The sequence below is a fragment of the Coenobita brevimanus genome, chromosome 45 (assembly GCF_032717465.1).
Source record: "Coenobita brevimanus isolate Jiangsu-jjx chromosome 45, ASM3271746v2, whole genome shotgun sequence".
NCBI lineage: Eukaryota > Metazoa > Arthropoda > Malacostraca > Decapoda > Coenobitidae > Coenobita > Coenobita brevimanus.
In genome coordinates, this window is record NC_136998.1 from 30,325,802 (window position 1) to 30,353,634 (window position 27,833).

The 27,833-nt window shown below is 44.6% G+C and overlaps 1 protein-coding gene across 3 annotated transcripts in view; it reads left to right on the forward strand.

Annotated features, from left to right (window-relative positions):
* The first annotated feature begins 15,118 nt into the window (after window positions 1-15,118).
* Window positions 15,119-27,833, forward strand: part of Shab (potassium voltage-gated channel shaker cognate b) — a 126,820-nt gene continuing 114,105 nt past the window's right edge. For 2 of the 3 annotated variants that reach the window (XM_080271282.1, XM_080271281.1), the window contains exon 1: window positions 15,119-15,838. In XM_080271282.1, the coding sequence (XP_080127408.1) occupies window positions 15,119-15,838 (720 nt within the window). The remainder of the gene's footprint in view (window positions 15,839-27,833) is intronic. The other variant, XM_080271280.1, reaches the window with a different exon arrangement.

Below are 27,833 nucleotides of genomic sequence, written 5' to 3' on the forward strand. Positions count from 1 at the left end.
TGTGTAGGGAAGGAATAAAGGAGGGGAGGGGGAAGAAAGGGGGGAATACGAACGAAGGGAGAAAAGGAAGGCTGGAGAATGGAACGGAGGGAGAAGGAAGGGAAGGGGAAGGAAGAAATGAATGGGAAAAATAAACAGGAAGTATGGGAGGGGAAGGAAGATGGAAGGAGACAAGAGGGGAAAGAAGAAAATTTTGACCATCATATTTGTGTTAGGCTTCAGGCATTACAAAAAAAATCCAACTTCAATATTCCTTTGTTATTTCTTATAGGCTTAAAAAAGATAACGTGTGTGTGTGTGTGTGTGTGTGTGTGTGTGTGTGTGTGTGTGTGTGTGTGTGTGTGTGTGTGTGTGTGTGTGTATGTGTGTGTGTGCAGAAAAACTTGAACCATTTTCTTATAAACTTTATGCAACGAGAATTTACTTGAGTATTTCTTTGTTACAAACTTATTACTAAAAGAAATATAACTCGTGTATTTGCTGAGAGAGAGAGAGAGAGAGAGAGAGAGGGGGGGATGGAATAAATATAAGCTGAATATCATTACGTCAGAGGTACCAGGTTTCACACTAAAAATAAAAATAAATAAAAAACGTGTTCAAACCACAAAATATTTCTTCCACGACCCCCATGATATCTGGAAAGCCTGGAAAATTAATATAAGAGGAATGGAATCAATTTGACTTTACTGCTTCCTTGTACTAAGCATCATACTCAGAAAACACTTGCTTGGAGGGGAAAGAGGGGGAGAGAAGGGAAGTTGAGGGAGAAGGGAAGGAAGGAAGGGAGGGAAATGAAAGATGAAACAACAAAAGGAAGGAGGGAGGGAGGGAAAGAGGAAGGATGGAAGAAGGAGCGAAGGAAGATAGGAGGAAAGAAGGGCGGATGAAGGAATGTAGGGAGTCAGAGGAGGAAAGGGAAGAGTGAGGAAAGGAAGGATGGGAGAAGGAAAGGAAGGTGGAACGAAGGAAGAGAGGAATGAAGGAAAGGAGGGTGGAAAACAAAGGAAGAAAGAAGAAAAGGAAAGATGGAAGATGGAACGGGAGAAGATATTGGACGGAAGGCAGGAGGAAAGAAAGGAAGGAAAGAAAGTGTGGAGAAAACAAAGGGAAGGGGAAAGAATGTGACGAAAGAAGAAAGGAAGGAGGGAAGAAATGTGGGAAGGAAGAAAGGAAGGAGGGAAGAAAGTCACGAGAGAAGAAAGGAGGGAAGTAAGAAAGTAATGAAGGGTGGTAATGGTCTATTCCAACCGCAGCATATTCCCACTAGGCTCCCTGACATCCATAATAGGTGAGAAAGTGGTGAAGTTGTGGTGGTGTAGATGTGGTGCTGGATTAAGAATGGTAGCCTAGTAGTGGTGTAAGTATGGTGGTAGTGGTGGTGGTGGTGGAGGTGGTAGAACTGTGGTGGTGGTGGTGGTGGTGGTGGTGGTGGTGGTGGTGTGGTTGTCACGAGCTACCTCTATTGATTCCCAAGGGGGTATGTCGCTACTCTGGGCATGCTATACCTACCACGCTACCACACTACCATGCTACCATACTACCATGCTACCATGCTGTCACGCTACCACACTACCACGCAACCAGTCTACCACACACCCTGTCACGCTACAACAATCACACACACACACATCTAAACAACCACGATACAAATATAGTGAGAAAAATCTGGCGACCGTATACTACCACACACACACTTCTACACAATCACACTACCAAATTATTACACGTACTACTAGACAGTACCACCACACACACACATACACACACACACACACACACACACACACACACACACACACACACACACACACACACACACTACTAGACAGTATCACCACACACACACACACACACACACACACTACTAGACAGTATCACCACACACACACACACACACACACACACACACTACTAGACAGTATCACCACACACACACACACACACACACACACACACACACACACACACACACACACACACACACACACACACAGCCAATATCCCGTCACGCCATATGATATCCGTGTCCTTCTGTCACACCATCACACCCGTCACATCACTGCCCTCAGCCAAATGTAGATTATTCTGTCACACCACCACCCCTGACATAATTCCACACTGTCACGCCACCACCCTTGCTACACTGTCACACCACCACACCCGCCACACTGTCACACCATCACCCATGCCCTAATTCCACACTGTCACACCACCATCCATGCCACATTGTCACAACACCACCCATGTCATGCTGTCACACCATCACCCCTGCCACACTGTTACACCGCCACACCACCACACTGTCACACCACCAATGCCATCACATTTGCACCCAGTGTCCTCAGTATAGGAAGGAACTGGGTATTTTCAAAACTTAATGAAGAAGGAACCCTGGGGTAAGGACCTATGAGTTTCGTGACTATGAGCCGATAGGCGGAGGGCAGTACGCTTAGTGCCTTTCCAGCAAAATCCCGCACACAGGAACCCTGGGAGTAAATGGGTTAAAGGAGGATGACTACGTAAGAATGAAGGCTGGCTGGAAAGGGAAGAAGGAAGGCCGTAAAGAAATAAAGAGACACAGACATGAAGGCAGACAGACAGATGGACAGGCAGAGTAGGCAGACAGACAGGCAGGAAGGATGGATAAAAGACAGGGGACAGGGAGGCAGAGAGTATGGCAGAAAGACAGTGAGGAGTCAGAGAAGACTTGGGTAAATAGGCATAGGAAATAAGACAGAGAGGCAGGCAGACCAAAACAGACTAAATGGCAGGCAGACCGTAACAGGCATGTAGACCAAACAGACAGGCAGAGAAGCAACCAGACCGAAACAGGTAGGGAGAAACGCAGGCAGACCGAAACAGGTAGGGAGAAACGCAGGCAGACCGAAACAGGCAAGCAACGAGAGAGACCGACGGAAAAAAAAGAACGTAGAAAGCCAGGCTGACCGAAACAGGCAGGCAGAGAAGCATGCAGACCGCAACAGGCAGAGAAAGGCTGACCGAAACAAGCAAGCAGAGGTAGGCAGAGGCAGAAGCAGACAGACCAAAACAAGCAGGCAGAGGTAGGCAGAGGCAGGCAGAAAGGCAGGCCGCCAATCGAAATTGTATTGTGAGTGGGCAACCAGGCGACTCACAAGAAACAATGGCTACCCGGCCAGTGTAAACACTGCTGTGTGTTCTCATCCTCGGTGTTCCCCTCCCCCTCCCCTAGCCCACTCACCCCCATAGCAGCCTTCAGTCCCCATCCCCCATCCCCCCTCATCTCGTGTTCCTTCTCCCCTACTCCCTGTCCCTCATACCAGCTTTCTACCCCATCCTCATCCCCCACCTCCTAACTTCCATATTCCTTTTCTCCTCCCCCAAAGTACTCTATCCCCATCCTCATTCTCCATCCCCCCCCACCTTCCCTGTTCCTCCCCATCCCTCATCACGGTCTTCTATCCCTATTCCCAACCCCATCCCGCATTCTCCCCTCCTCCCACCCTTCTATTCTCCTCTTCCCCCATTCTATACCTCTCCCCCTCCTATCAGTCTGCTCATACCCCTCCTCTCCCTCTTCCCTTCCATGCCCTTCTCCTTCACCACCCTCATGGAAGCCTTCGCTCCCCATTCCCATCACCCATACCTCCCCCTCCTATCAGCCCCATAACCCCCCCTTCACCCACCATTATAACTGCCTCCCCATCTTTCCTGCTTCTCCTCTCACTAACCTGCTCTTCCTAGTCCATCTAACCTGCTCTTACTCTTTCCCCTCCTCTCCCCTTCCCTAGCCTGTCCCACCTCCATCCCCTCTTACCTCCTTGCATCTCCCCTCCCCCTCTCTGACTCTTCCACCTTTCCACCCTTCTCTTCTCCCTCCCTCTCATTCCAATTCAAAATCCCTCCTACCAACATTCCATCCTCTCCCGTCCCTTTCTTTCCTCAACCACTACCTACCACCCTTCATTCCTCACCTCTTCCTCTCTTTACCTCCCTTTCTCCCTTCTTAATTCCTATCCCCCTCTTCTCTTCCTCCCTCCACTCACCGCAACCATCCTGATATTCCCTAACATTTTGAGAGAGAGAGAGAGAGAGAGAGAGAGAGAGAGAGAGAGAGATTAATGAAAGGGCAGGATGCGAGACTATGAGAAAAACAAACATGAAAAACGACCGTGAAAAATGGAAGAAAATGGAACGGGGGAGATGAACAAAAACCCAACATGAAAAGAAAAATGCGTCAAAAAAAAGAAAGAAAAAAACAAAAACTGGAGACGGGGGATAAAACTACATTCCATTACCGTATTTACTGAAGAAAAAGAAGGAAAAATATGAGTGTAAAATAATAAAGAATAATCAAATCAATAAATCGGTAACTATGAAGAGGAAAACAATAACACACTGGAAGGACATTCAGTAAAGGGAACATCGGTAATAAAGTTGTTGTTTTTTTCACCTGAGGGAACTGGGCCACTCCCAAAACTTGAATAATAAGATGTAGTTCCCTGAAATTCAATGTGACTTAATTATGAGGCAGAAATGCGTCTCCTTGGTTATCATTCAAATCAACCCTCCAGTCTGACTACACCTGGCCATCAACTGAACTGACAAGGGTTAGCGATCTGTCAGATGAAAGTCGTAGTAGTAGTAGTAGTAGCAGTAGTAGTAGTAGTAGTAGTAGCAGCAGTAGTAGTAGTAGTAGCAGTAGTAGTAGTAGTAGTAGTAGTAATAGTCGGAGTAGTAGTAGTAGTAGTAGTAGAAGCTGTCCTTCCCCTGCAGTTCACATCCCTTTTTTAGAAGACGGAGAGAGGAAATGAGGTACGTTTGTATAGCCAGGCAGTGAAACAACCCATTTATGTCGCTGCCACCACGTGAAGGCCTCCCTCTCTAGCACCAGTCAGGTTGAAATAAACGTACTATAGCTCCCCTATGTAGGGTCTTGCACTTCGCCAGCAGACTTTCACGACGATATTGCCATTTCGATTATCCTGTTGGTTTCGGTGGGCGGACAGACAGACAGACAGACTAGAGTGAAAACATCCCCTTCGTCCTTTCGTGGCGGAGGGAAAACGGAAAAGACCAAGAAGAGGTGGACAGAGGAAAAGAAATATGTAAAACTGATACAGGACGAAAGGATGGCACACTCACAACAAAATATGCAAACAAATAAGAAAAACAGAACGAAAGGTACACTCAACCACAACTAAACAAACCAACACACACACACACACACACACACACACACACACACACACACACACACACACACACACACACACACACACACACACACACACACACACACACACACACACACACACACACACACACACACACACACACACACACACACACACACACACACACACACACACACACACATTCCAGCTACGCAAACACAAACAAATGGCCTGACAAAGCAATGAGCCTTCACCGAGGGCCAACAAAAACACACACCCTACAAAAACACGAAAAAACAAACAGAGAGAGAGAGAGAGAGAGTAAAAAAGAATACACACTCAGTTACACAAATACAAACATATGGACTGACAAAGCACACCCCCTTCACTGAGACCCCACAAACACACACACACACACACACACACACACACACACACACACACACACACACACACACACACACACAATCTTACACAAACAGTACAATAAAACATACATACATACATACATATACACTACGCAAACACGTACACACTACACAAACAGCAACAGATGGGCTTGACAAACACCATCCGGGCAGAGAGAGAGAGAGAGAGAGAGAGAGAGAGAGAGAGAGAGAGAGGGAGAGAGAGAGTTAACTGCGAGATTAAAAAATTAGATTTCTCCTCTCTCTCTCTCTCTCTCTCTCTCTCTCTCTCTCTCTCTCTCTCTCTCTCTCTCTCTCTCTCTCTCTCTCTCTCTCTCTCTCCCTCCTTGTATCTATCAACCAGTCCAAGCCTATCTATTGACACCATCTACCAACCTCTTCTACCAACACCTCTACCAACCTCTTTTACCGACACCAACCACCAACTCCTTCTACCAACACCTCTACCAACCCCTTCTACCAACCCCTTCTACCAACCCCTTCTACCAACACCAACTACCAACTCCTTCTACCAACACTTTCTACCAACACCTCTACCAATCCCTTCTACCAACACATCTACCAACCCCTTCTACCAACACATCTACCACCCCCTTCTACCAACACCTCTACCAACCCCTTCTACCAACACATCTACCAACCCCTTCTACCAACACCTCTAACAACCCCTTCTACCAACACATCTACCAACTCCTTCTACCAACACCATCTACCAACCCCTTCTACCAACCCCTTCTACCAACACCATCTACCAACCCCTCCTACCAACACATCTACCAACCCCTTCTACCAACACCGTCTACCAACCCCCACGCCTTAAAGCTGAAGACTTGGACCGACTAATAAGATCCAGCTTAGTATATCGAGAGAGAGGAGAAGAGGGATGGTAGGAGGAAGAATAAAGACAACGGGAAGAGGAGGCTTCAGACGAAAGAGAAGAAAGAGGAGAAAGAGGGAAGAGGAAGATAAGGATGGAAGGTAGGAGAAATGGGAAAAGGAAAGAGGAAACAGGAGAGAGACGAGAGAAGAGGAAGAAAGGGGGTGGAGATAGGAGGGAAAAAACTGGAGATAAGGAGAGGACGAATTAAAAGGTGAGACGGAGGGAAGGAGGTGAGTGAAAGAGAGGAAATACGGAGAGAGGAAAGGCGAAGAGAGAGGAGATGTGAAGGGAGAGATGAAAGGTCAGGTGAGGAAGGCGAGTGAACGAAGAAATAAGAGGGAGAGAGGGAAGGATGGAAGGTTAAATAAGAAACAGGGAGGCAGGAGAGGTCTGTGAGAGAGAGGAGTGGAGTGGAGAGATGAAGAGAGGAGAGAGAGGAAGAGGGGAGGACCGGAAGAGACAAGAGTGGTTTGAAGGGGAGATGTGGAACAGGGAAAGAGGAGAGGGGAAAAAAAAAAGAGAGATGACCTAAGTAAATGAGGAGAGAAGGAAATAATGGAAAACATAGAAGACATGAGAAGGTATCAAAAGGAACTGGATGGAAGGAAGAGGAGAGGAAAGACAGGAAAGAATCTGATGGTGGGAGGTGAGGAAGGAGAGAAAGTGTAATGAAAGAATTGAGAGACAGACAGGAAAAGGAGAAGGAGAGACGAGAGTGAATAAGAAGTGAAAGGACAGGATGCAAAGGACAGAGAGAGAGAGAGAGAGGGGGGGGGAGGGAAGACGCGCTATTGATTCTCAGCAGGAAAGGTCAGAGTTCAACCTAGGCGCTGACCTAGGGGTAGGGAGGGGAGGGGGGAGGGAAGAGGGGAGAGGGAGGGGAGGGGGAAGGGGAGGGGGGAGTTGAAGGGAGGTAGGCCTGCTTTAAAAAGGGGGAGGGTGTTGGTTGGGTAGGTCGGGATGGTTTGTGTGTGTGTGTGTGTGTGTGTGTGTGTGTGTGTGTGTGTGAGAGAGAGAGAGAGAGAGAGAGAGAGAGAGCATTAACCAAAAATGCCTCAGTTAAAAGCAACCAACCTATAAATACCTGGAAAAAAAAAAAAAAAAGATTGACCTGCCGGGATCGATATGAGGTTGGGGGAAACAGAGGAGGTAGGTCGTGGGGGAAGGGTGGTGGGGATAAGGGTGTTGGGATGGGTGGTGGGGATAGGGGTGTGGGGATGGGTGGGATGGGGACGGGAACAAATGCAGAACTTAAGAACATTAACAGAAAAATATGACGCCAGCTAAGATCGATAGGAGGAAGAACAAGGAAAATTATCAGGGAAATATGATGCCAGCCAAGATTGAGATGAGGAACACGAAAATTAACAGAGAACTTAATGCTTGCCAAGATGGACAATGAGCTGAAGAGTAACGATGAAAAGCCAAGTATACAAGAGAGATTACAACTGGTTACGACAAGGGGTTGAACAAAAATGGAATAACTATTATATTTACTTTCTGATGAAGAGGATAAATATGACAACTTGAATTTAGGTCTGCTCCAATGATAGCGAGATTCAATTTTTTAAACTTATTTTAAAACTGGATGACGGTGGGATACGGTAAAAATAAGAATATGGATGACCACTCTAGTCTTTTAATTTTTATTTCGCCAAAACTGCCATCTCTGCATCTTGAAAGCTGAGTTGTATTAACAGATTAATAATTGTAGCAGTTATAACCTTAAGTTCATCTGAATGTAACCCAGTAGCATGCACGCTGAAGATGTCCCCCTGCTGCAGGCCACTATCCCTCTTTGTGGGGACAGGGATGGGGTTTAGAGCGTTTGCATAACCAGGCAGCAGAGCCGCCCAGCCATGTCAAAGCTAAACGGGAAAGCGCCCCTCTCCACCACCATAACAACCGATTAACACCAGATTATGAAGCGAGTCAAGATGTGCTATGGAAGGGAGGCAGAGTTATAGTGTTGTATTTTTCTGCCACAAAGCTACGTGAACCTCCATGCAAAAGTACGTGAAAGAACTATACTAGGGCACACTACCGAATGATGGTGGAGACAGAGGGAAATACGAACGCAAACGTAAAATCTAAGGCGAAGAACAAATAACAACGACAGCGGGTATCATAAAACTGGACTCAACAGTGAAAACAGGGAAAGCATCAGGGAAAAAACTCCCAGCCGAAAGTGCCGTTGAGCAGCATAGCAGCGAATTCGATGGCAACTGATCCGTGAGGAAGTATTAAATCTTTATAGAAATGACTAACAACGAAAGTGACGATGAATACAAAAATAATAATAATAATAATAATAATAATAATACAAGAAAACAACTGGCAGTTGGAAATTAAGTACAGACTACTAAAAAAGTTCGTTCGTCCTTCCAGCCTTCTCTGATCGCTGAAGTCAAAGATACTTAAATGAGACGCAGTGAACAAAAGGCGCCTCCTGTCACCCACCACAAATGAATGACGACATACACCTCTGTCAACAACGTCACATTCACGTGCCTATGAATCCAGCGATGAAGGACAGGCAGGGGAGACGAATAGACTTTTGTAGCTGACTGTACGAGAGAGAACAATGGGCTCCCCGTCCCCCCACCCCACCCCCACATCAACATCTACAATATATAAAGGAGGAAGACATCTGTAAAAGTCTTGGGGAAAAGAGACCCATATTTCAGAACCACACTATGTCTTGTGTAACTCCAGCACTGTTTGTAAGAATCCAAGTTCCTCCCCCCTCTGTGTGTGTGTGTGTGTGTGTGTGTGTGTGTGAGAGAGAGAGAGAGAGAGAGAGAGAGAGAGACCTTACGTATGCTTTTAACCTAGGCCTATGTCAGAGCGGAAGACAGGAAGATTATTCAACTGGGTGTGCGTGAGGTGGGTTTTGAGGGTCACTTAGGCTCGTGGGCTCATTACCATGCAGAGAGAGAGAGAGAGAGAGAGAGAGAGAGAGAGGGGGGGGAGGGAGGGAGGGGAGGAAAGGGGGCTGAACAAAGGCAGCACAATATCTCTCTTCCCCGCCATCCCCTCAACCCACACCCTCTCCTACCCCCCCCCCTCTGCACAAGGAATATATTAATCGGGAAAGAATGAAGGAGGCTCAAGGTGATGATGAATCTTGGGGAACAACGTGGATTATGAGGAAACAGAGAAGAAAATATTCGGTACATAACGAGGACTGGGTGACATGGAGGCGATTTGTTTGTGACACCCCTTACGAAACAAATAAACACAGATAGATAGGTAGGGAGGGAGGTAGAAAGATAGATGGATGGATGGATGGATAGATAGGCAGACAAACAGATAGACAAACTGACAGACAGACAGACATAAGAGGGAAGTGAGTGTCCAGGAGAGGAAAGGGTAGGCCACGTAAAAATAAAAGAAAGCACCTGAATCAAAACGAACGAATATAAGACGCAAAAAGAACAAGCGCGTCATAAAAATCGCAATATTCACACGAGGAGTAGAGGAATATAAGAGAACAATGGGTAAAACGAACAAGATGAAAATACACTATGGGAAAAGCAAAAGATAAATAGCACAGGAAAAAGGGCTTAGATGAATGAAGAAAGCCAGATGGAATCAAAGACGGCACTGGCAGGAAAAGGAAAAATGTACGGTAATTAAAAGCGTAATGATAATGAAGGAACACACACACACACACACACACACACACACACACACACACACACACACACACACACACACACGAGATCGCCAAGTATATAAACAGAAAACCAGCGTACCATAAAAACACTGAGAAGCGAACGATATATATATAAACCAGGATATGCAAATAAAACACTCAAAATAAACATAAGACCAAAAACAGAAAAAACGAGATAAAAGCCAAAAAAAAAACATATAAAGGTGTGCATTAAAAAATATATCCTAATTAAAGAAAAAAGTATATAAACAAGGACAAACTCAAAAATAAAAACGAAAAAATCAGTGTGTTTATAGTTCCCCTCGACATACACGCGTCTCCCTAAAACCAATACGCTGTGTGTGTTTGTGTGCTCTACCCTGTGTGAAGTGTGTGTAATGTTGTCTTTGATCTGTGTATGTGTGTGTGTGTGTGTGTGTGTGTGTGTGTGTGTGTGTGTGTGTGTGTGTGTGTGTGTGTGTGCGCTAGTCCATGTGCGTGAGTGTGTGGTGTAATCTCGCTAACAATCATCACTGCGACACTACACCATCAAATTCAGTCAACAGCATTCATTCCATTTCAGAACATACAGCGCTTGTAAATACTTCATGTGTACGTGAAACTATGTGCGTTTCTGACTGCATGTATACCTGGGCGAATGACGTCATCAGTATGAATAAATAAATTAATATGTACACGTAGGAATACCTCTCTGGTCTTGTGGCTGTGTGCGTGAGTCGAGCTGTGTGCGTATTGATCCACGTGCGTGTTCTACGTGCTTGTGTACGTGCGTCGTTATGTGTACATATTCATGGCGCCACCTAGCAGCAGTCACGTGTGCTGAGCTTCGTTTGTGGTGTACACGACGGTATCTCTACACACACACACACACACACACACACACACAATAAAAACACCTAACACATATAAATACACACACACACACACACACACACACACACACACACACACACACACACACACACACACACACACACACAATAAAAACACCTAATACATATAAACACACACACACACACACACACACACACACACACACACACAGGGGTGGAGGAATGTCCGGTGTGGCAGTCACTTAGTGGAAGCCGTGAAGGTGAGGCAAGACGGGGCCGCAGAGAACAGAGGATTTCGTAGCACCTTTTTCTTAGTGAATCAGTTTGCATATTGCACACTAACATTCTCTTTTATGCTATTTAGATCCCCTTAAATTTCGACAAGGTTTACATCAATACCCTACAAGCTAATAATTATGTGTGATGTGCAGAGTAAACCAGAAAGGAAAAGGTGTTTGGGTATCTCCAATGCATGGGCACATGGAGTCGTATCCTCGTGGGCTTAGAAGACTACCACCTCCTCTCTAATTTTACTTCCGCATGCGTCACTGTGATTAATCTCTTGTCTACTAATATTACAAATCCGTAAAGGGCAATAAAACGAATACCGTCCACGAAAATGATATAGCGTGATATACTAAATAAATCGCCAAGGAAAATTTGCTAGGAAGTCCTTAAGCGCAAGAGAATATTATCCTTGGGCACGATATTCCCTACCCTTCACGGTTTATGACACCTGTATTGTGTTACTGGAATGAATGAAGACATGTGAGTTTAAAGTGAGGTGATATTTGGAGTGACAGACAATACGGACATGGTACACACAGCACAATATACTGCCATGGCTCTGCTGTTTATGTTTACTGTGCTGTTGAGAGATATACAAACAGCTGGCGTGCAAATGTGTGCTGGAGAGATGGTGGACATGGCTCACTCTTCTCAAGATTCTACAGTTAATGAGATGTTTATTTTCCAGCTCAGATATAAGAGGGTGGTTGTCAAAGTGAGGAGAAATTTACAGTGTCAAACGATGTGTCATATAAAGCTGAATAACATAAGCACAATATTCGCTACACTCTAGGGTTTATGGCACTTTTATTGCGCCATTCATCGTTGTTCAAATATGCAGAGTTAGTTGTCATGTCATTCAAATGCAAGGATCATTGGAAAGCAAATGTGTAGGGTGTGTGTGTGTGTGTGTGTGTGTGTGTGTGTGTGTGTGTTTGTAATCAGTGCCTTATCGCTAGTGACGTGTGACTGCAAACCCTTCATCTTCTTAATTAGCCACTGCGCTGATAAGAATAATGAATAATTTTACAATTACCCCAGATATAAAAATTTCTTGTATTTCGATCAACCCAGTCCACCAAATCTAACGCACTGAAATAATATTCTACTCACCAACTATATTACTGATAGTGATGATACGAGCGATGAGCAAATGTAGTTAGCATAATTTAGGATACAAGAAATCGTGGTCGTATAATCACCACAGTTCACCATGTCAGATGCACCGAAATCCTACAGTGTAATACTATACTCTTTTCACCTTCACCTGGCCAAGATTTTTCGTCCTTCCGCAGCTTGTTTCACGCAGGTCATTTGAGGAAAAATCTAATGCCATGGCTCTACATCCTTTCCACTGCACTTCATCATATTATTAATCTCTTGTTACATCTGAGCGGTGAATATGGAGAAGTGGCAGTTTTAGGTCAGGTTAGAGTAAAAAGGAGTGCAATACAAATACTTCATTTTTTCCCTTGTGACGATGAGAATTTACACTATTATCTTATACTGGTTTCGAATGTCTACCTAACCTTTCAGTCGCGTGATGTATTTTCTCATGTTCTCTACCTCCACACCATTTTATTTAACTTGGGACCAACTCGTATTTGTGAAAGGGTTAACAATGTCTCCATCTAACCCCGCACTTCGCAGCTCTCTCCTCAGTTGATTAAAATCGTCCGGAAATAGGAAGAATAAACTAAGAATAAAAGCCACTAGATTCAAGAGGTTCAAAATAAATGATGATAACACAGAAAAAGATTACAGTTAACTCTAGAAAGGTAGAAATAATATACAAGAAGCTAAGGATACAGACGATGCCACAGATCTATAAATATAAGGTTCTCAAACACATCAGTACCGGCAGCTAATATTTTCAAAATGGATGCACTTGAGTCCTTTGTTCCCGCTACATCTGGATAACAGGTATTTTGATCAAGTAAGGAAAGTTCGTGCATTACTAGGGCTGAACGGCGATGTTTAACCCTCTGACTACCAGAAGTTCCCTCGGTAACACTATCTTGTGATATCCCATGCAAAATTATTGTGTCTATAGAAGGCGAAAGTGCTAACAAGACGACTGTATTAAGTAACGTACGCGAAAGTCTGAAACCTCTAAATACCTCATACGGAACAGTCTGAAACCTATAAATATTCCATACGGGAAAGTCTACAACCTCTCAATACTTTATGCTGAAAAGTACGAAAACTTTTTCATATGGAAACGTCTGAAACCAAATAGTACTTCCGTGTAATACGAGAGAAGGCTTGCTTATCGCCTCATCTGATCCGTGACATCTAAACAGCCTCAGCATTACTGTTTGAAAGTTATTGTGTTTCCCCAAGAGGTTAGGACAGAATGAGGCCTCTGATTATGACACGAAAAATCTATGACAATCCAACGTTCGCGTGTCAGTCTTGTACGAGTATGTATCAGGGTGTGGGGTTACAACAAGCGTCCGGCATTCATATTTACACAACGTAATAATTTATAGTGATGTCCATTTTCAGAGAAACCTGTATAAAGGTCCCATGATGTAAATGATGTAAAATATCGTTATCCGCTTCGCTCTTTAACTTCTTCGTGACTAGTATTATATTCTAGTGTTAATCTATTGTTCCAACACAGCATGCAAGATAGATAGCAATTTTAGGCTTAGAATAAAATGAGTATAGTTAAATATATCATGATGAACACACTGTTTTTATCTCAGGGTTTTGTAAAGAGCAACACAGAAGCAACATGTTTACATTCAAAGTAACAAGGCGTCAGAAAAATTACGGAAGACAGACTCAGTGTACGACGAGTGGTGTGTGTGTGTGTGTGTGTGTGTGTGTGTGTGTGTGTGTGTGTGTGTGCGTGTGTGCAATTGATAACGTCTTAGCATGGTATGATAATAGGTGTGGAGAAACAACGGGAGATTATCGTTTACTAATTGCACGTTACAGAGTACACAGGAGAGGAAGGAATTATAATGTTGGTTGCGTATTTAACAAATCAATAACTGGTGGTTCCTACGTCACTTCGTGCAATTTGCTGGTAAGTTGTGCACACTGACAAAAGCTCCAATATTTCACTCCATCTACTTCTCACTTTCCTCTGCTGTCGTATATGCCTACACTGGGAGAGGTTGGGTATGTCTGATAACAAATCATTCCCTTTGATGCATTTGAGAGGAAACTGACAAACATACCCGGTGTGAAGAAGTTGCATTGGAACAGTAGGCGAGCTCTTATCCCTGACTGACTATGATATCTAATTCTGTGACTATGATATCTAATTCTATGAGGTGAAGGCAAGGATTATCGTAGCCATAGCCATAGGTGAGATTTCAATGTCATTTAATGGCGACCCAGGTGGTGATAATAGACCTATAGTTTATTCATCTTAACTTGGCAGGGATTCTCGTCCTTCTACATAACATTTCCCTTTGTTTATGGGTAGAATAAGATAATGCAATGATTCTGCATCCTTTCCCCAGATCTTCTTCGTGACTGGCATCATATTCCAGTGATAATCTCTTGTTACTAATCGTCATTCAAGATAGAGATGGCAATTTTTGGAGAGTTTAAAGCAGACCAATTAAGGCATTATATTGCAGTATTAATCTCTTTTTCCCAGCTCATCACTGACGATGGAGAGATAACAGTTATAGGCCATGTTAAAGAGGACACAGTACAGGTAGAGAGAAGTAGTGTCAATATAGCAGTGAGAGAGAGTTATCTAAGACTGACATATAAAGACTTACAATGACATCAGACGTAGCTAACCAATGTTTTTATTTGTGTTGCAGCGTGATGGTGGGCGGTGGGCGGCGGAGCAGGCTGGTGGGCGGCGGTGAGGGCGGCGCGCGGCCATGACCGGGGACGGAACGGGCGGGGGGGCGCATGAGGCCAGTACTGGGGGCGGCGGGGGCGGCACCCTGGGCGTGCGGTGGGGCGACGTGCCCCCCGACAAGGAGGAGATGATGGACACGCTGGAAGACGACAAGGAGGAGGGTGTGGGGCGGGGGTCGGCGGGGCTGACGCGCCTCCACAGCCGCTCCATGACCTCGCTCCCCCCCGAGCCCTTCATGATCATGCGCTCCAAGGCGCTCAACCGCCGCGTGCAGCTCAACGTGGGCGGCGTGCGGCACGAGGTCCTGTGGCGGACGCTGGAGCGGCTGCCGCACACCCGCCTGGGCCGCCTGCGGGAGTGCAACACGCACGAGGCTATCATGGAGATCTGCGACGACTACTCCCTCATCGACAACGAATACTTCTTTGACCGGCACCCGCGATCCTTCTCCTCCATCCTCAACTTCTACCGCACGGGGAAGCTGCATCTGGTGGAGGAGATGTGCGTGCTGGCCTTCTCTGACGACCTGGAGTACTGGGGTATCGACGAGCTCTACCTTGAGTCCTGCTGCCAACACAAGTACCACCAGCGCAAGGAGCACGTGCACGAGGAGATGCGCAAGGAGGCAGAGTCGCTGCGGCAGCGGGAAGAAGAGGACTTCGGGGAGGGGTGGTGCGCGCCGTACCAGAAGTTCCTGTGGGACCTGCTGGAGAAGCCGCAGACATCCCTCGCTGCCCGGGTGAGTACCAGGGCCTCCCGGCACACACACACACACACACACACACACACACACACATACACACACAATCATCCTATTCTGGCCGTGCACTAACTACCATCAATACAATACTACCATTTCCTAGAACCAATCGCAAAGCACAGCTCAAAGATGGATCCATTTAACAAGTGCTATTGTGTAACGGCTTTTATGTTCAAGTGCTACACAAATTCCATTCCAGCAGCTCTTTTTCTCGGAAAACCGTGGGTGTTCCTCTAGCAGCCAACAATGGCAGAGTTGACAGCTGAAGACTGGGAAGCAAAAAACAGAAGCAATGGAGAGCGCATAAAGTTTAGAATATAAACAGCCTCTGCTACGATTTACTAGAGGGCCAGTTTATTTGTACCTAGAACTGAAATAGGGACCTGGATCGTAAAACGAAGGTTGCGTGTCACAGGCTGAGTGAATGGCTGTGTTAGCTACTTTCATTGTCAATCACACTGCTACTAGACGAGATAAAAAGAGTAATTGAGTATAGCTGTTGACATCAAACACATGACTAAATAACAAAGGCATGAGAGATATCGTAGTGTTGTATTAAATTTGCAGCAACAGAATGTTTTCTTTAATCTTTTGTTCTTGTTATCTCCGGACGATTTTGTTCAGCTTAGGATTCACTTGCAACTTTAGGGGTACGACTTGGCCTTCATTAAACCCTTCACTGCAGACTCTTCTAAGCTGGAAAAAATCGTCTGGCACCAGCAAGAATAAACTACAGAAAAACGCAATCGTACTGAAGTGTTACCAGTTGAGGGGGCACCAGTGTTATGGCAGTACGGGACAAGGCAGTGGCCGAGTGGTTAGACGAGTGGTCGTCTCTTGTCTGAAATGACTGGAGTTCGAACCTACGCTGGTGCAAGGAAGAGTCTGATGGAGTGAATTTCGTTAAAACAGACTTTTCCACGGACATATAACAAAAATATCCCTGTCACCACCGATGCACCAGGCGTGAATGAAACAGCCCTGACGTGTACGGCACTTTTTATTTTGTTTTTAACCCCTTCAACCAGAAAACATTTATTATTATTATTATTATTATTATTATTATTATTATTAGTTTCCTCCAGACAATTTTATTCAACTTAGGAAAGTTATCTTGACCGGAACGATTTAATGAAGCCTGCATCTACCCGTAACACCCCAGTTCGAAAACTCTCCCTTACATTGAATGAAATCGTTTGAAGGCAGCATGAATAAGATGGATATACATCATCGGAATGAAGTTTCAGCAGATATAATTTTTCTTTCCGTGTCATGCATTAAAATGGGGTGAAAAACATGAAAAAGTATAATGCACTCAGAGAGCGCATATCTCCGCCAATGTCAATGCCATGAGAAAGGATCCGGGTCCGGATCCGCCCCAAAATTTGTTCACTTCTTTCTTGGTCCATGGCCCATCTGTCCATAAAATTTCATTGAAATTTATTGAGAACTTTTGGAGATATTGTGCGGGATACTCCGGATCCAGATGAGGATCCCCCTCAAAATTCAATCATTTCTTGCTTGGCCCATGGCCCACGCATCCACAAAATTTCATCAAAATCCGTTCATAACTTATTGAGTAATCCCGGACCCGGATCCGTGAATATAGGTTCCGGATGTTCCTAAGTGGATTAATTAGCCTCCAGTGTACCTAACGCCTTTTCCTACTCGATTTACTTTTCTTATTACACCTTACCATCCTTCGTGTTACATAAATCATTCTAATATCGCCATACTCTGCATAATCCCATAATAAATCTCTACGGAAAAGGTGCTAGGGAGCCTCCTTAACTGCCCACAATGCAGACCCTGGTATACGTATCTCACCCGCGAAAAGTTAGTAACACTGCATACATCACCGCTCACAGGAACATGTGGATTAAATTTAGTGGGGTACCGTACTGAAATTCTTATATATGTCGACGCCCTTACCTAGAGTTTAACCGAGCTGCGAGGGGTCAGTGGAAAAACGTTTATATGAAGGTTTAATATGTGACAAGGATAAGTGTATTTGATGCGGGAGCTTCAGGGCCCTTTGATTAATGTCTGGTGTGGTGTGATGTGGGAGTGGGAGTTTGTGTGGTGTGGTGTGATGTGGGAGTGGGAGTTTGTGTGGTGTGGTGTGGTTTGGTGTGGTGTGGTGTGGTGTGGTGTGGTGTGGTGTGCTTTGGCTTCGTTCAAGTCGCAAAATCCCTCGGGAGTTAATAATGAAGCACCACGCGTCCGCAAAATCGTAATTGAAAGGCAAATAGGCAGCCGCTGAGAGAGAGAGAGAGAGAGAGAGAGTCATGAGCGGGTTTACGCCACAGAGGCAGGTCGTAAACCAGAGTTAAGCAGACAACTGTGCCACACTGCCCAGCCCTCCCACCCATTTCCTACACCCCATACACCCACTTTCACCTACATCCACACTACACCCTCACCTACCTACATCCACACTCACATCCTCTTATCCACTTACACCCACACTACACCCTCTCATCCACCTACATCCATACTACACTCTCACCCTCTCACATCCTCCACTTTCAAACCCTCTCACCCTCTCATATACTTCATCCACCACTATACCACCCACTCACCCTGTACCCACACCCACCTATACCACATTACCCCCACTCACACCAAAGTCCATCCACTCACATCCTCCCCCACACCACACCCAGTCTTAACCTTCACCACTCTCCCTCCAACCACTCATCTTTCATATGCCACCCACCCACACACCCTCCACCACACCCCACCCACCCCCTGACACCCTCCTCCACCCTCCAGCTCCACTCCATCCACTTACTCCCCTTTCCCAATCTCGTTCAAACCGCTTTACGATTTGCCAACTACTGATAAATCTACTACACCAGCCTAGCGTATCACTTCATCATGGCCTGTGCGAGGGGGGTTATTTTTATGGTGAGTTGAGAGAGAGAGGGAGAGCGAATCTAGCTTTACTCTGATTTATCCTTATCTTCATCCCAGCCAGTGTACTCCCCACAGTGGCCAGCGCAGGGACTCACGCCATGAGCCCATTTAAGCTCGAGTTACGGGGACCCTGTGCGATCTTTCCACTTTCTTGGCCCAGAGTTTCCTCCTATGGCAGCTTATTTCACGTAGCTCAGTGGCAGAAGAAAACAATGCTACCACTCTATATCTTCTCCACAACATTTCTTCGTGACTAGTATGATGCTCTCGTGTTGATCTCTTGTTACAAAAGCAGAATTTAAGGAGAAATGGAAATCTTGGCCTCGCTGGGAGGTGGGGGTGGAGGAGGAAGTGCTGGTCTGCCGAACTCCCGGATCCCGAGTTAAAATCCCAGCTGTTGCAGTGAATAAATCGAGTCTGAATTTTGTTTAAACATTTTCCTCTCCTATCTCTAAAGGCACTAGGTCGCGATTAACCCAGCATTCTCCCGCCCAACACACACCATTGCCATCATATCAGTCCTAAATGAGAATCTTGAGAGCTATATTACAGACCAATTGTGAGCGAGGATGTTTTTGTGACGCGTGGGTGGAGTGCTGAGCCTTGAAAACAGAATTCCTAGCCTTTAAGTACCCAGGAAGAAGAGAGGTGGAGCAAGAAAGGCGACAAGACAGGATAAAAGAGAAACAATGAAGGGTCTGATAGTGTAGGAAGGATTCTGAAAAGGCAGGGGGGAGGATTTTAAGTCTGAAAAGAATGCCTCAGTATGAACAAGGAAGTCTCAATGTCAAGGTGGATTCGGAAGGGGTAAGAAGGATAGTACAGGCCACGGGAGATCCAAGAGAGGCTGCGGTGAAGGAGCGATTGAGAGACAGGATTTTGAGAGTGACAGGGAAAGTTCTTATGGGGTAAAGGGGAGTACTAAGGGCCACACTGGGGTTTTAGTGGCAGGTAGTGGGTGCAAGGGGAAATGGGAAGGGGGGGTCGTGGAGAGATGAAGGGATCCAGGGGGGAGAGACAGAGACCGAGGCGGAGGGATGGAGGGGAGGAAGGGGGAGAGATGGAGAGGCCGAGGAAGGGGGAAACATGAAAGAGCCTAGGAGGGGGTGGGGGGAGCAGGGGGTTCAAGCGGGAGAGAAATGAAGTGATCGTAGGAAGTGGGATGAAGGGATTAAGGGGGGAGGGGGATACAGAAGGGTCATGGGGAAGTGAGAAATGAAGGGTTCGTGGGGCGGGAAATGAAGGGAGAGAAATGAAGAAACCGAAGGACATGAAGGAGCCAAGGGAGGAGAGATAAAGGGCGCCGCGCGGAGGGGGGGACGCAAGGCGAGGGCAAATATACAGAGTGGCGTGGCTTGGGTTTTATGACGTCGCTGTTTGGCCTCACAACGCCGCTGGAATGGATGATAAAAAGCGGTGTGTGTGTGTGTGTGTGTGTGTGTGTGTGTGTGTGTGTGTGTGTGTGTGTGTGTGTGTGTGTGTGTGTGTGTGAGAGAGAGAGAGAATCCTTAGTGTTCATTTTGCGTGCTACACTTCCCTACTTTACACCTTAGTAACTACTTTTGATGAGCAATATGATTACGTCGGTTCCACAAGAGTAGGCTACATTTTATCTTTCATTATCCCGCGCAGCTAAATCTAGTAGCCAAAGTTTCCTTCATGTACTAAAAAGAGATACAGTAATATTAGTCTTATCTGCTTAGGTTTACGGAAGGCGGCTACAGCTTCCATTGGCCTACTCGGGACTAGTTTTTCTCGTTTGGCGCCACGGTAGTGAGTTAAGCGGCTTTCGAAACGAGTGGCTGTGTATTCGGACTGCCATCACCGCTAGAGTAAAGCACCGTGTGTGGAAATCCTTAGTGTGTGACTGACTAACCAGGTTGCTCCAAGATATGCCACATATCTAAAAATTTGCCTAAATATATGACTATTTTATCTGACTCTCTTAGGTTCAGGCTACATAACATGGCTGTAGCACTCCACACGGCACTAGTTTTTGTGGGTTGGCGCCATGGTGATGTGTTACGCGGCCCTCAAAACGACTGGTTATGAATACTGAATGATGGATTGCGGCTTTTGGGGTCTGGCGGAACGTTCATCAAATACCACATACCACATAGTACTCTCTCTCTCTCTCTCTCTCTCTCTCTCTCTCTCTCTCTCTCTCTCCACCCGACCCACGCTTAAGCCTAGAAGCAAATGGCCCACTCCCAGCGCCGGGTCTACACAAGAAAGGGAAACATAAGGAAAAAGGATTGATGTAATAAGCCACTGGACCGAGGGAGACTTAGAGGGTGGGGGAGTGGGTGGGGGATGGGGTGGGGTTGGGAGAAATGGGTGGAATGGGGCAGTGAGGGTGGGAGACGGGCACAGGGAGGCGGTGGGGGATGGGGGGATGGCTGGGTGGTGTGTGGGGGGATGGGTGGTGGTGGTGGTGGGGTGGGGTGGAGGAGAGATTCTTAGTGGTAACAAAAAATGATAATAATGTAGATACCGCAGCCCACCAAGGCCACCGTGTGTGTGTGTGTGTGTGTGTGTGTGTGTGTGTGTGTGTGTGTGTGTGTGTGTGTACCTTTTTGTGTGTATACGGTCCTAGAAGCATAGTATATATTTGCTGGACTGAATAACTGAATACTTAACCTTCGTGTCAGGGGACCGTACCGTGCGTGAAGGCCGTCTAATGCTTTCCACGTGATATAGTTATTTCCTACTGTAGTTTTATTTTCTTACTGGATGTTTGAGCATATTCGTGTATGTGTGTGTAGGTGTGTACGAAATAATGTATACGCAAGACTGGTGAATGTAAACTCGTTCTTTACTTCGTCCACTTCGTAGAATAAGTTTACGTCTTTCATTGGCAGAGTTACATAATGCTTCGGTTCTACACCCTTTCAGTAGTAGTTTTTCGTGATTAGCACCGTAGTCTGTAGTTAATCTCATATTACAGCTTAGCATCCAAGACGGAAAGATGAAATTTTAGACTAAATGGACCCAGCAGGCTATAATACACTTGCACACACACACACACACTAATTTCTTTCACTGCGCCATCCTTTTGTGCCTGCCATCCACACTACCGCCTCATCCCAACCACAGTCCCTAAACCAGTCCCCATAACATACAATTGCGGTTCCACTGTCTACTCACAAGGCCTATACATACCAATTTGTACAACGTCTTTTTCTTTTTTCATACGAGAAAAAAGGTTGGAGTGATATATCTAGCTTAGGGCACAGTACAGCTTACACAACAGCCCACATACAGTATATACGGCACGCGTCAATACCGATGTTTATAATTATATCGGTATTCATAAATTATATATACTAGGTGATGGAGGCTATTATTTCCTCATTCCTGGATTTACTGCTAATGGCCTTCACTGAGCCACGAAAAGAGCGAGAAACTTTCCAGGAATTCAGGTGATTAACCCACGCGAGTTTATATTAAGTATTTGATCATAATATCCGTATTCATTCCTTACCTCCCTCTCCGTTAACTCTCACCCTTCTCTATGCCAGTATCTTTCTTTTATACCGCAAAGTTGACTAAAGTTTGGCCATAATTTAGACTACTCAAGCCAAAAACCAAGAAGCAAAGAGGAAGTAAACACGAGAGACAATCCAGCACGCCCAAACAGCCCCGGTATAGAGGCAGCTGGTCTGTTATTAATACCAGTAGGTGGTGTGATGGATGGCATGATACGTACACCGGAATTATTAGGTCAATGAATTATGCTGTTGACGCCCATGACCCCACCTTCACTGCCTACCCTAAATTACACTTGCTATGGTTATTCTGCCATACATAATTAGCCTTAGGTTGGTATACTTCCTTCCTTCTCTCTCTCTCTCTCTCTCTCTCTCTCTCTCTCTCTCTCTCTCTCTCTCTCTCTCTCTCTCTCTCACACACACACACACACACACACACACACACACAATTTCTTCTCTCTCTCTCTCTCTCTCTCTCTCTCTCACACACACACACACACACACACACACACACACACAATTTCTTTCCAACTGCTACTCCCCTGTTAGTCCATTTCAACCAACACTTTACCGTTAAGTAATCCAAAACAAACTTGAAAATCATAAACCAACAGCCAGAAAACACCACAAACACCTTAATAAAAAAAAAAAAAACTATATACAACATGAATAAAGGCAAGTTAGTGTCGAGAAATAAATAACTGCTTCTGAGGCCGCCGCTGGTTCCCTATGAAATGTGGGTTGCGTGAATCCTCCTCCACATCCAGCCATCAAAACTGCCACTTATTTTCTCGTTTCATATTCTGACATCATAATTTGGTCGTGGGAATACTGGACCATCTTATTTAGCTGCCTCTGTGCCATGTTATGTATCAAAAATCCAGGCATCTAATGTTTTTGTTTTTCGCTGTTGTTTTTAAGTTTACTCCTCCAGGTGATTTTTAAGTTTAAAGTCTCTCGTATAAAAGAGGCTGTTGATGTCTATAACTACCACTTCAGTTCGAAAAAGAGTCTATCCTTAAATAAAAGCGCCTGATAATAACAAAATACAAATGCATGAAAGGCTAACTGATTGAAGGAGACAAAGCTTAGATAGCTGGCCCACCCAGCTGACGGGCACAATACACGCATCTTAGATTCCTTGTCAAAAATTTCCAGCGTTGTTAATATGCTCCATCAGAACCTCCTTTATCCTACCAGGGGTTCCATTTTCAGTGTTTTCATTCAAATAATTCGAACATTCCAGGACCGACAGGAAAAAATGGTTAAAAATCGTCAGTCAGGACAACCCCTCAAGGCCAGCCGGGACACGCACCTGGCCGACATGCTTTACCACCATCACGTGATTTCATGAGGCAAAACACCCTGACCTCAACATCTTACTCCTGACTTCTGAAACATGGGGAATAAATGATACTGGCTCATTAATTTACCGTCAGACTTAATTTTCTTTTACCATCACAACCCTGAATATTACAGCCGCCATCACCCCTGCTCATCACCAGTCGGAACTGCTAAAACTTCCTCCCTTACACCGGTATCCCAAAATTTCCTTTAACCCTTACACTACGATGACGGCGTTTCTAGTTTTTTTTTTTTTTTTTTGATCGAACAGACGATTAAACTAAGGAGACACCTCCTGTAGTGAAAATGTGTAAAACAAAAAAAAAAAGTAGTGAAAATGTATTAAAAAATGAGTGAGTGTAAAAAAAAAAAATATTACTGGTGTCTTCATTAACCCTTTTAGGACGACAACTTTCCCCCTATTGATGATATTTATTGTTTGACAGTACCAAAAACTGAATTAAAAAGATATCAACGTGTCAACGCGGTGAGGATGAATAATAATGAATTAAAAAATATATATATTACTATAGCATCGCAACCTAATTTACCTTTGCATCTCAATATAGTTCCTTCCTCTTGACCTGGCCCCAATTTGAGTCCTTTTGCAGCCTATTTCACGTGGCTCAGTGGCAGGCAGTCAGTGCTACAGCTCTACATCCTATCCATAGCACCTCTTCGTGACTAGCATCATATTCTAACGTTAAAAGTTACAGCTCAGCATTCAAGATGGAGGTATGGGAATTTTAGTCCAAGTTAAAGAGATTATACTGTCATTTCCTTCACTAAAAATATAAGGTACCATCTATTTTTCCGGCTCACGACCTTCCCCTCGCCCTGCTCCACCCCACCCTCCTCCTTATCTCACAATCATCCACCGCGTTCTTGCAAATTAATGCTAAATATATTCTCAGCGCGAAGAAAAGAGAACAAAAAAAAACACGAAAGAGAATATTGCTCGAGAGGTTGAAAGTGGGAGTCCTCTTGCACGAGTATTTCCATCTCTCTCTCTCTCTCTCTCTCTCTCTCTCTCTCTCTCTCTCTCTCTCTCTCTCTCTCTCTCTGTTGATTCTTACCACTACCACACTACTTACTTCTGCATAAAAAAGACTTCATTTATCGAAGGAATTTAGCTTCTGAAGGCAACAAACCTCTCCAATTTACTGTCTCCCCAGCTGAATAAAATCGTCTGTGGATATCAAACGTAAAAAATAAGGAAACAATCGTAATCAAGTGGTTTAATCTTCTAATGCGATATTCTTTGCAGTCTCAAGAATTTTAATAATCTAGAAGGAGAATTTTCGTGTTAGTAAGATTAGATGCAACCTTGTCTTTAACTGATCCTCATTGACGTGTTAAATAACATCGTCTAGTGATGGGAGTGGAGGAAAGTAAGAGGAGTGACGCGATGAAGGGAAGAGAAGGGGAGCCAGGGGAGCAGAAGCAAGAGGAAAGGAGAAAAATTACGAAAAGGGGTGCGAGAGATGAGGGAAGATTAAGAACAAGAGTGAAGGAAAGGGGTAACATGGGAGGGAACAGAGTGGTGTGGGAGGAAAAATCAGGAAAAGAGAAGCTTGACGGTGAAGAAGAAAAATGAAAAAGAACATGGGAGAGACGCGTGAATGGAGACAAAATACCTCCAGTGTGCCATGGGTGGGCAGAATGTGTTGCTGGGGGTAACGGAACTAAACATTAAGCAGTAGTGTATGTACGAGGCTACACAACAGTCCTTCCTCGCTAGGCTAACCTGACACCACCCAACAACCACTGAAATCCAGCAGCAACGCACGCCAAACATTACGGTTCGGATGCTACACACATTCCTTCATTTACCCTCATTCCTACAGTACAATAATTCATAATACTGTCATAAAAATTCATCGTTAAATTAGCACACTCACGCTTTCGAAGTCAGCTTAATATTAAAGATGATACAACCTACCAAATACACTTCAAAAGATCGATATTCAGTGCACTTAAACAAACGGTTCCTCGGCTGCACGCGCTACTGATGGCGATGTTTCACTACTTTACTCATAAGCTGCAGAAATCGTCTATATTCAGTAACAAAAAACGCGTCTTGAACTTAAGTGATTCAGGATAGTTTGTACTCCCTCCACTGCGATGGGAGGCAGTAATAAAGAAGTGTTATGGTCTTGGACTGATGGGAGTATGCCCTTTGTGCGGAACTCAGGCAAGCCATAACATTTTAGACTACGTTATCTTACCTATACCTGACCCCCCCAAAAAAATATGGTTACGGTACTGTGAATTAGCCTCTTATTCACAGTCATTATTACCGATTGACACCGTACTGGCAGTTTTCTTCAGGTTTCTATAGTTACTAAAAATATTAATGGTAGTAACTTTGGTAATACTGTACACTCTTGGTCACACTCATAATTACAAGATTTCATTTAACGCCTTTTTCTACCTTTCCGTTTTCTTTTATTAAGTTTCGGATAGGATAGACTATTCTGATAAGCTCTATTTTACTCCAATTTTACTTTCACACTTTTCCGTCATCATTCATTAATATACGGTCATGCAGGGGTGGATACCTGCCTGCGGTTGATGGGTCTGCCTGTTTTTTTTGTTTTTTTTATGCAAGGAAGAAGGAACCAATGGCCAGACCGGGGATATTTACCGACAAAAACCTACTTAAATTGTTCTCAGTTTACTGCAAGGTTTATCATTCACTTACCTTAGTTTAAATGTAGTTCCCAGCAAGGCGATGTCAGTTCTTCCCCAGCACGCTTCCTCTTGTGGTGCTGCAACAGAACATCAACCTTAATACAAACTCAATGACATTCTGCTTTTAAAGACACTGTTCACGTTAACTTAAACCAGTCCTCAGACACAGAAAATATCATAATAGATCGGTTTCCAAGTGAGTCTAGGGATATCGTAAGACATTTTCCATTACGATGATCTGCACATTACAATCCAATATCCTCTTGTACGTTAACTATGTAAATTGTCAACATTACAATACAAATAACAAAAGCGAATGTTAAAGTGTAAAATGCAAAACAAATCGCTAAGGAACAGGAGATACGAAACCTAAGCCACCCAGAATACGGCCCAGTAATACATGTGAGTCAGCATCCACAGGTAACACGTCCATGCATCACGGCAACTCCAGAGTGGCCGACGGGGCTACGACAATATGGCTATAACCGAACCAGTGAGCTAGTAATGACGAGGCCAGCGCCAACTCAAAAATATACTCAAATTGACAATGCCACGACCAAATAACAAATATACTTTAATTCAAACTGTCTGCCGGGTCAACTTCTATGATCAGTAGCGGGGTATGACAAAATATAATGAAAGCAGCAAGCTGGAATGTAACAAAAAACATATAAATACTAAACCAACGAAAACATTACAAACAAAGAAACATCTCAGGGCAGTAAAGGTAAGCAACACACATGCTCGTGACATGTGATCGACAAGATGAACAGAAGCACAGGGCTGGGCTGCTGCAGTATCTGAGTCTGAACCTCGGACTGAACCCTGTGTTTCATTTCCTCTTGTCTACCATGTGTGCTTTAATGCTGGCGTAGTTTGCACCCATAACATACAAGAGGATTTTGAGGTGTAGGCCTACTGTACGGAATAAATCGTAAAGAAAAAGTGTTGCAGTTTTGCCAACCGCTATTATCTCAGCACACACAAAACTATGTATTTTTTTAATAGAGTTCCCGCATAATTACTACTCACATATAAACTGCAAACAGTATAACAGTCGGCAAAAAATACCTAACTTAAACATGAAGTGATAATGAATTACCGTACGCCCCGCAGCTTGATTATGTGTCCTATGTGTTCCGGTATATACATTTACCGAGCACAAAATGTCGCCGCAATAGTCACCATTTCTGATTATTGTTGCTTCTAATGATAACAAAAATGGATATCATCAGGCGTGTATTAAATGTAACACAGTGCTGATAACTGGTCTGGGCTAATCAGCCACCAGCCAATGAATTACCCGGTTTTTAATCAGCAAAGTATATGTAGCACGGTTTACGTATAAAAATTTGCCACGTCGATACACCAGCAGTTTTCATGTTGGTTACAGATACAGGCAGATATACTGGTATGTTTGTACGTATAAAGAGAAAAAAAAATCTGTTCTCTCTGCTATTTTGTTTATAAATTCTCACGCACATTTCACTTTATAGTTAGTAACAACTCCAGACAGAACTGTCACT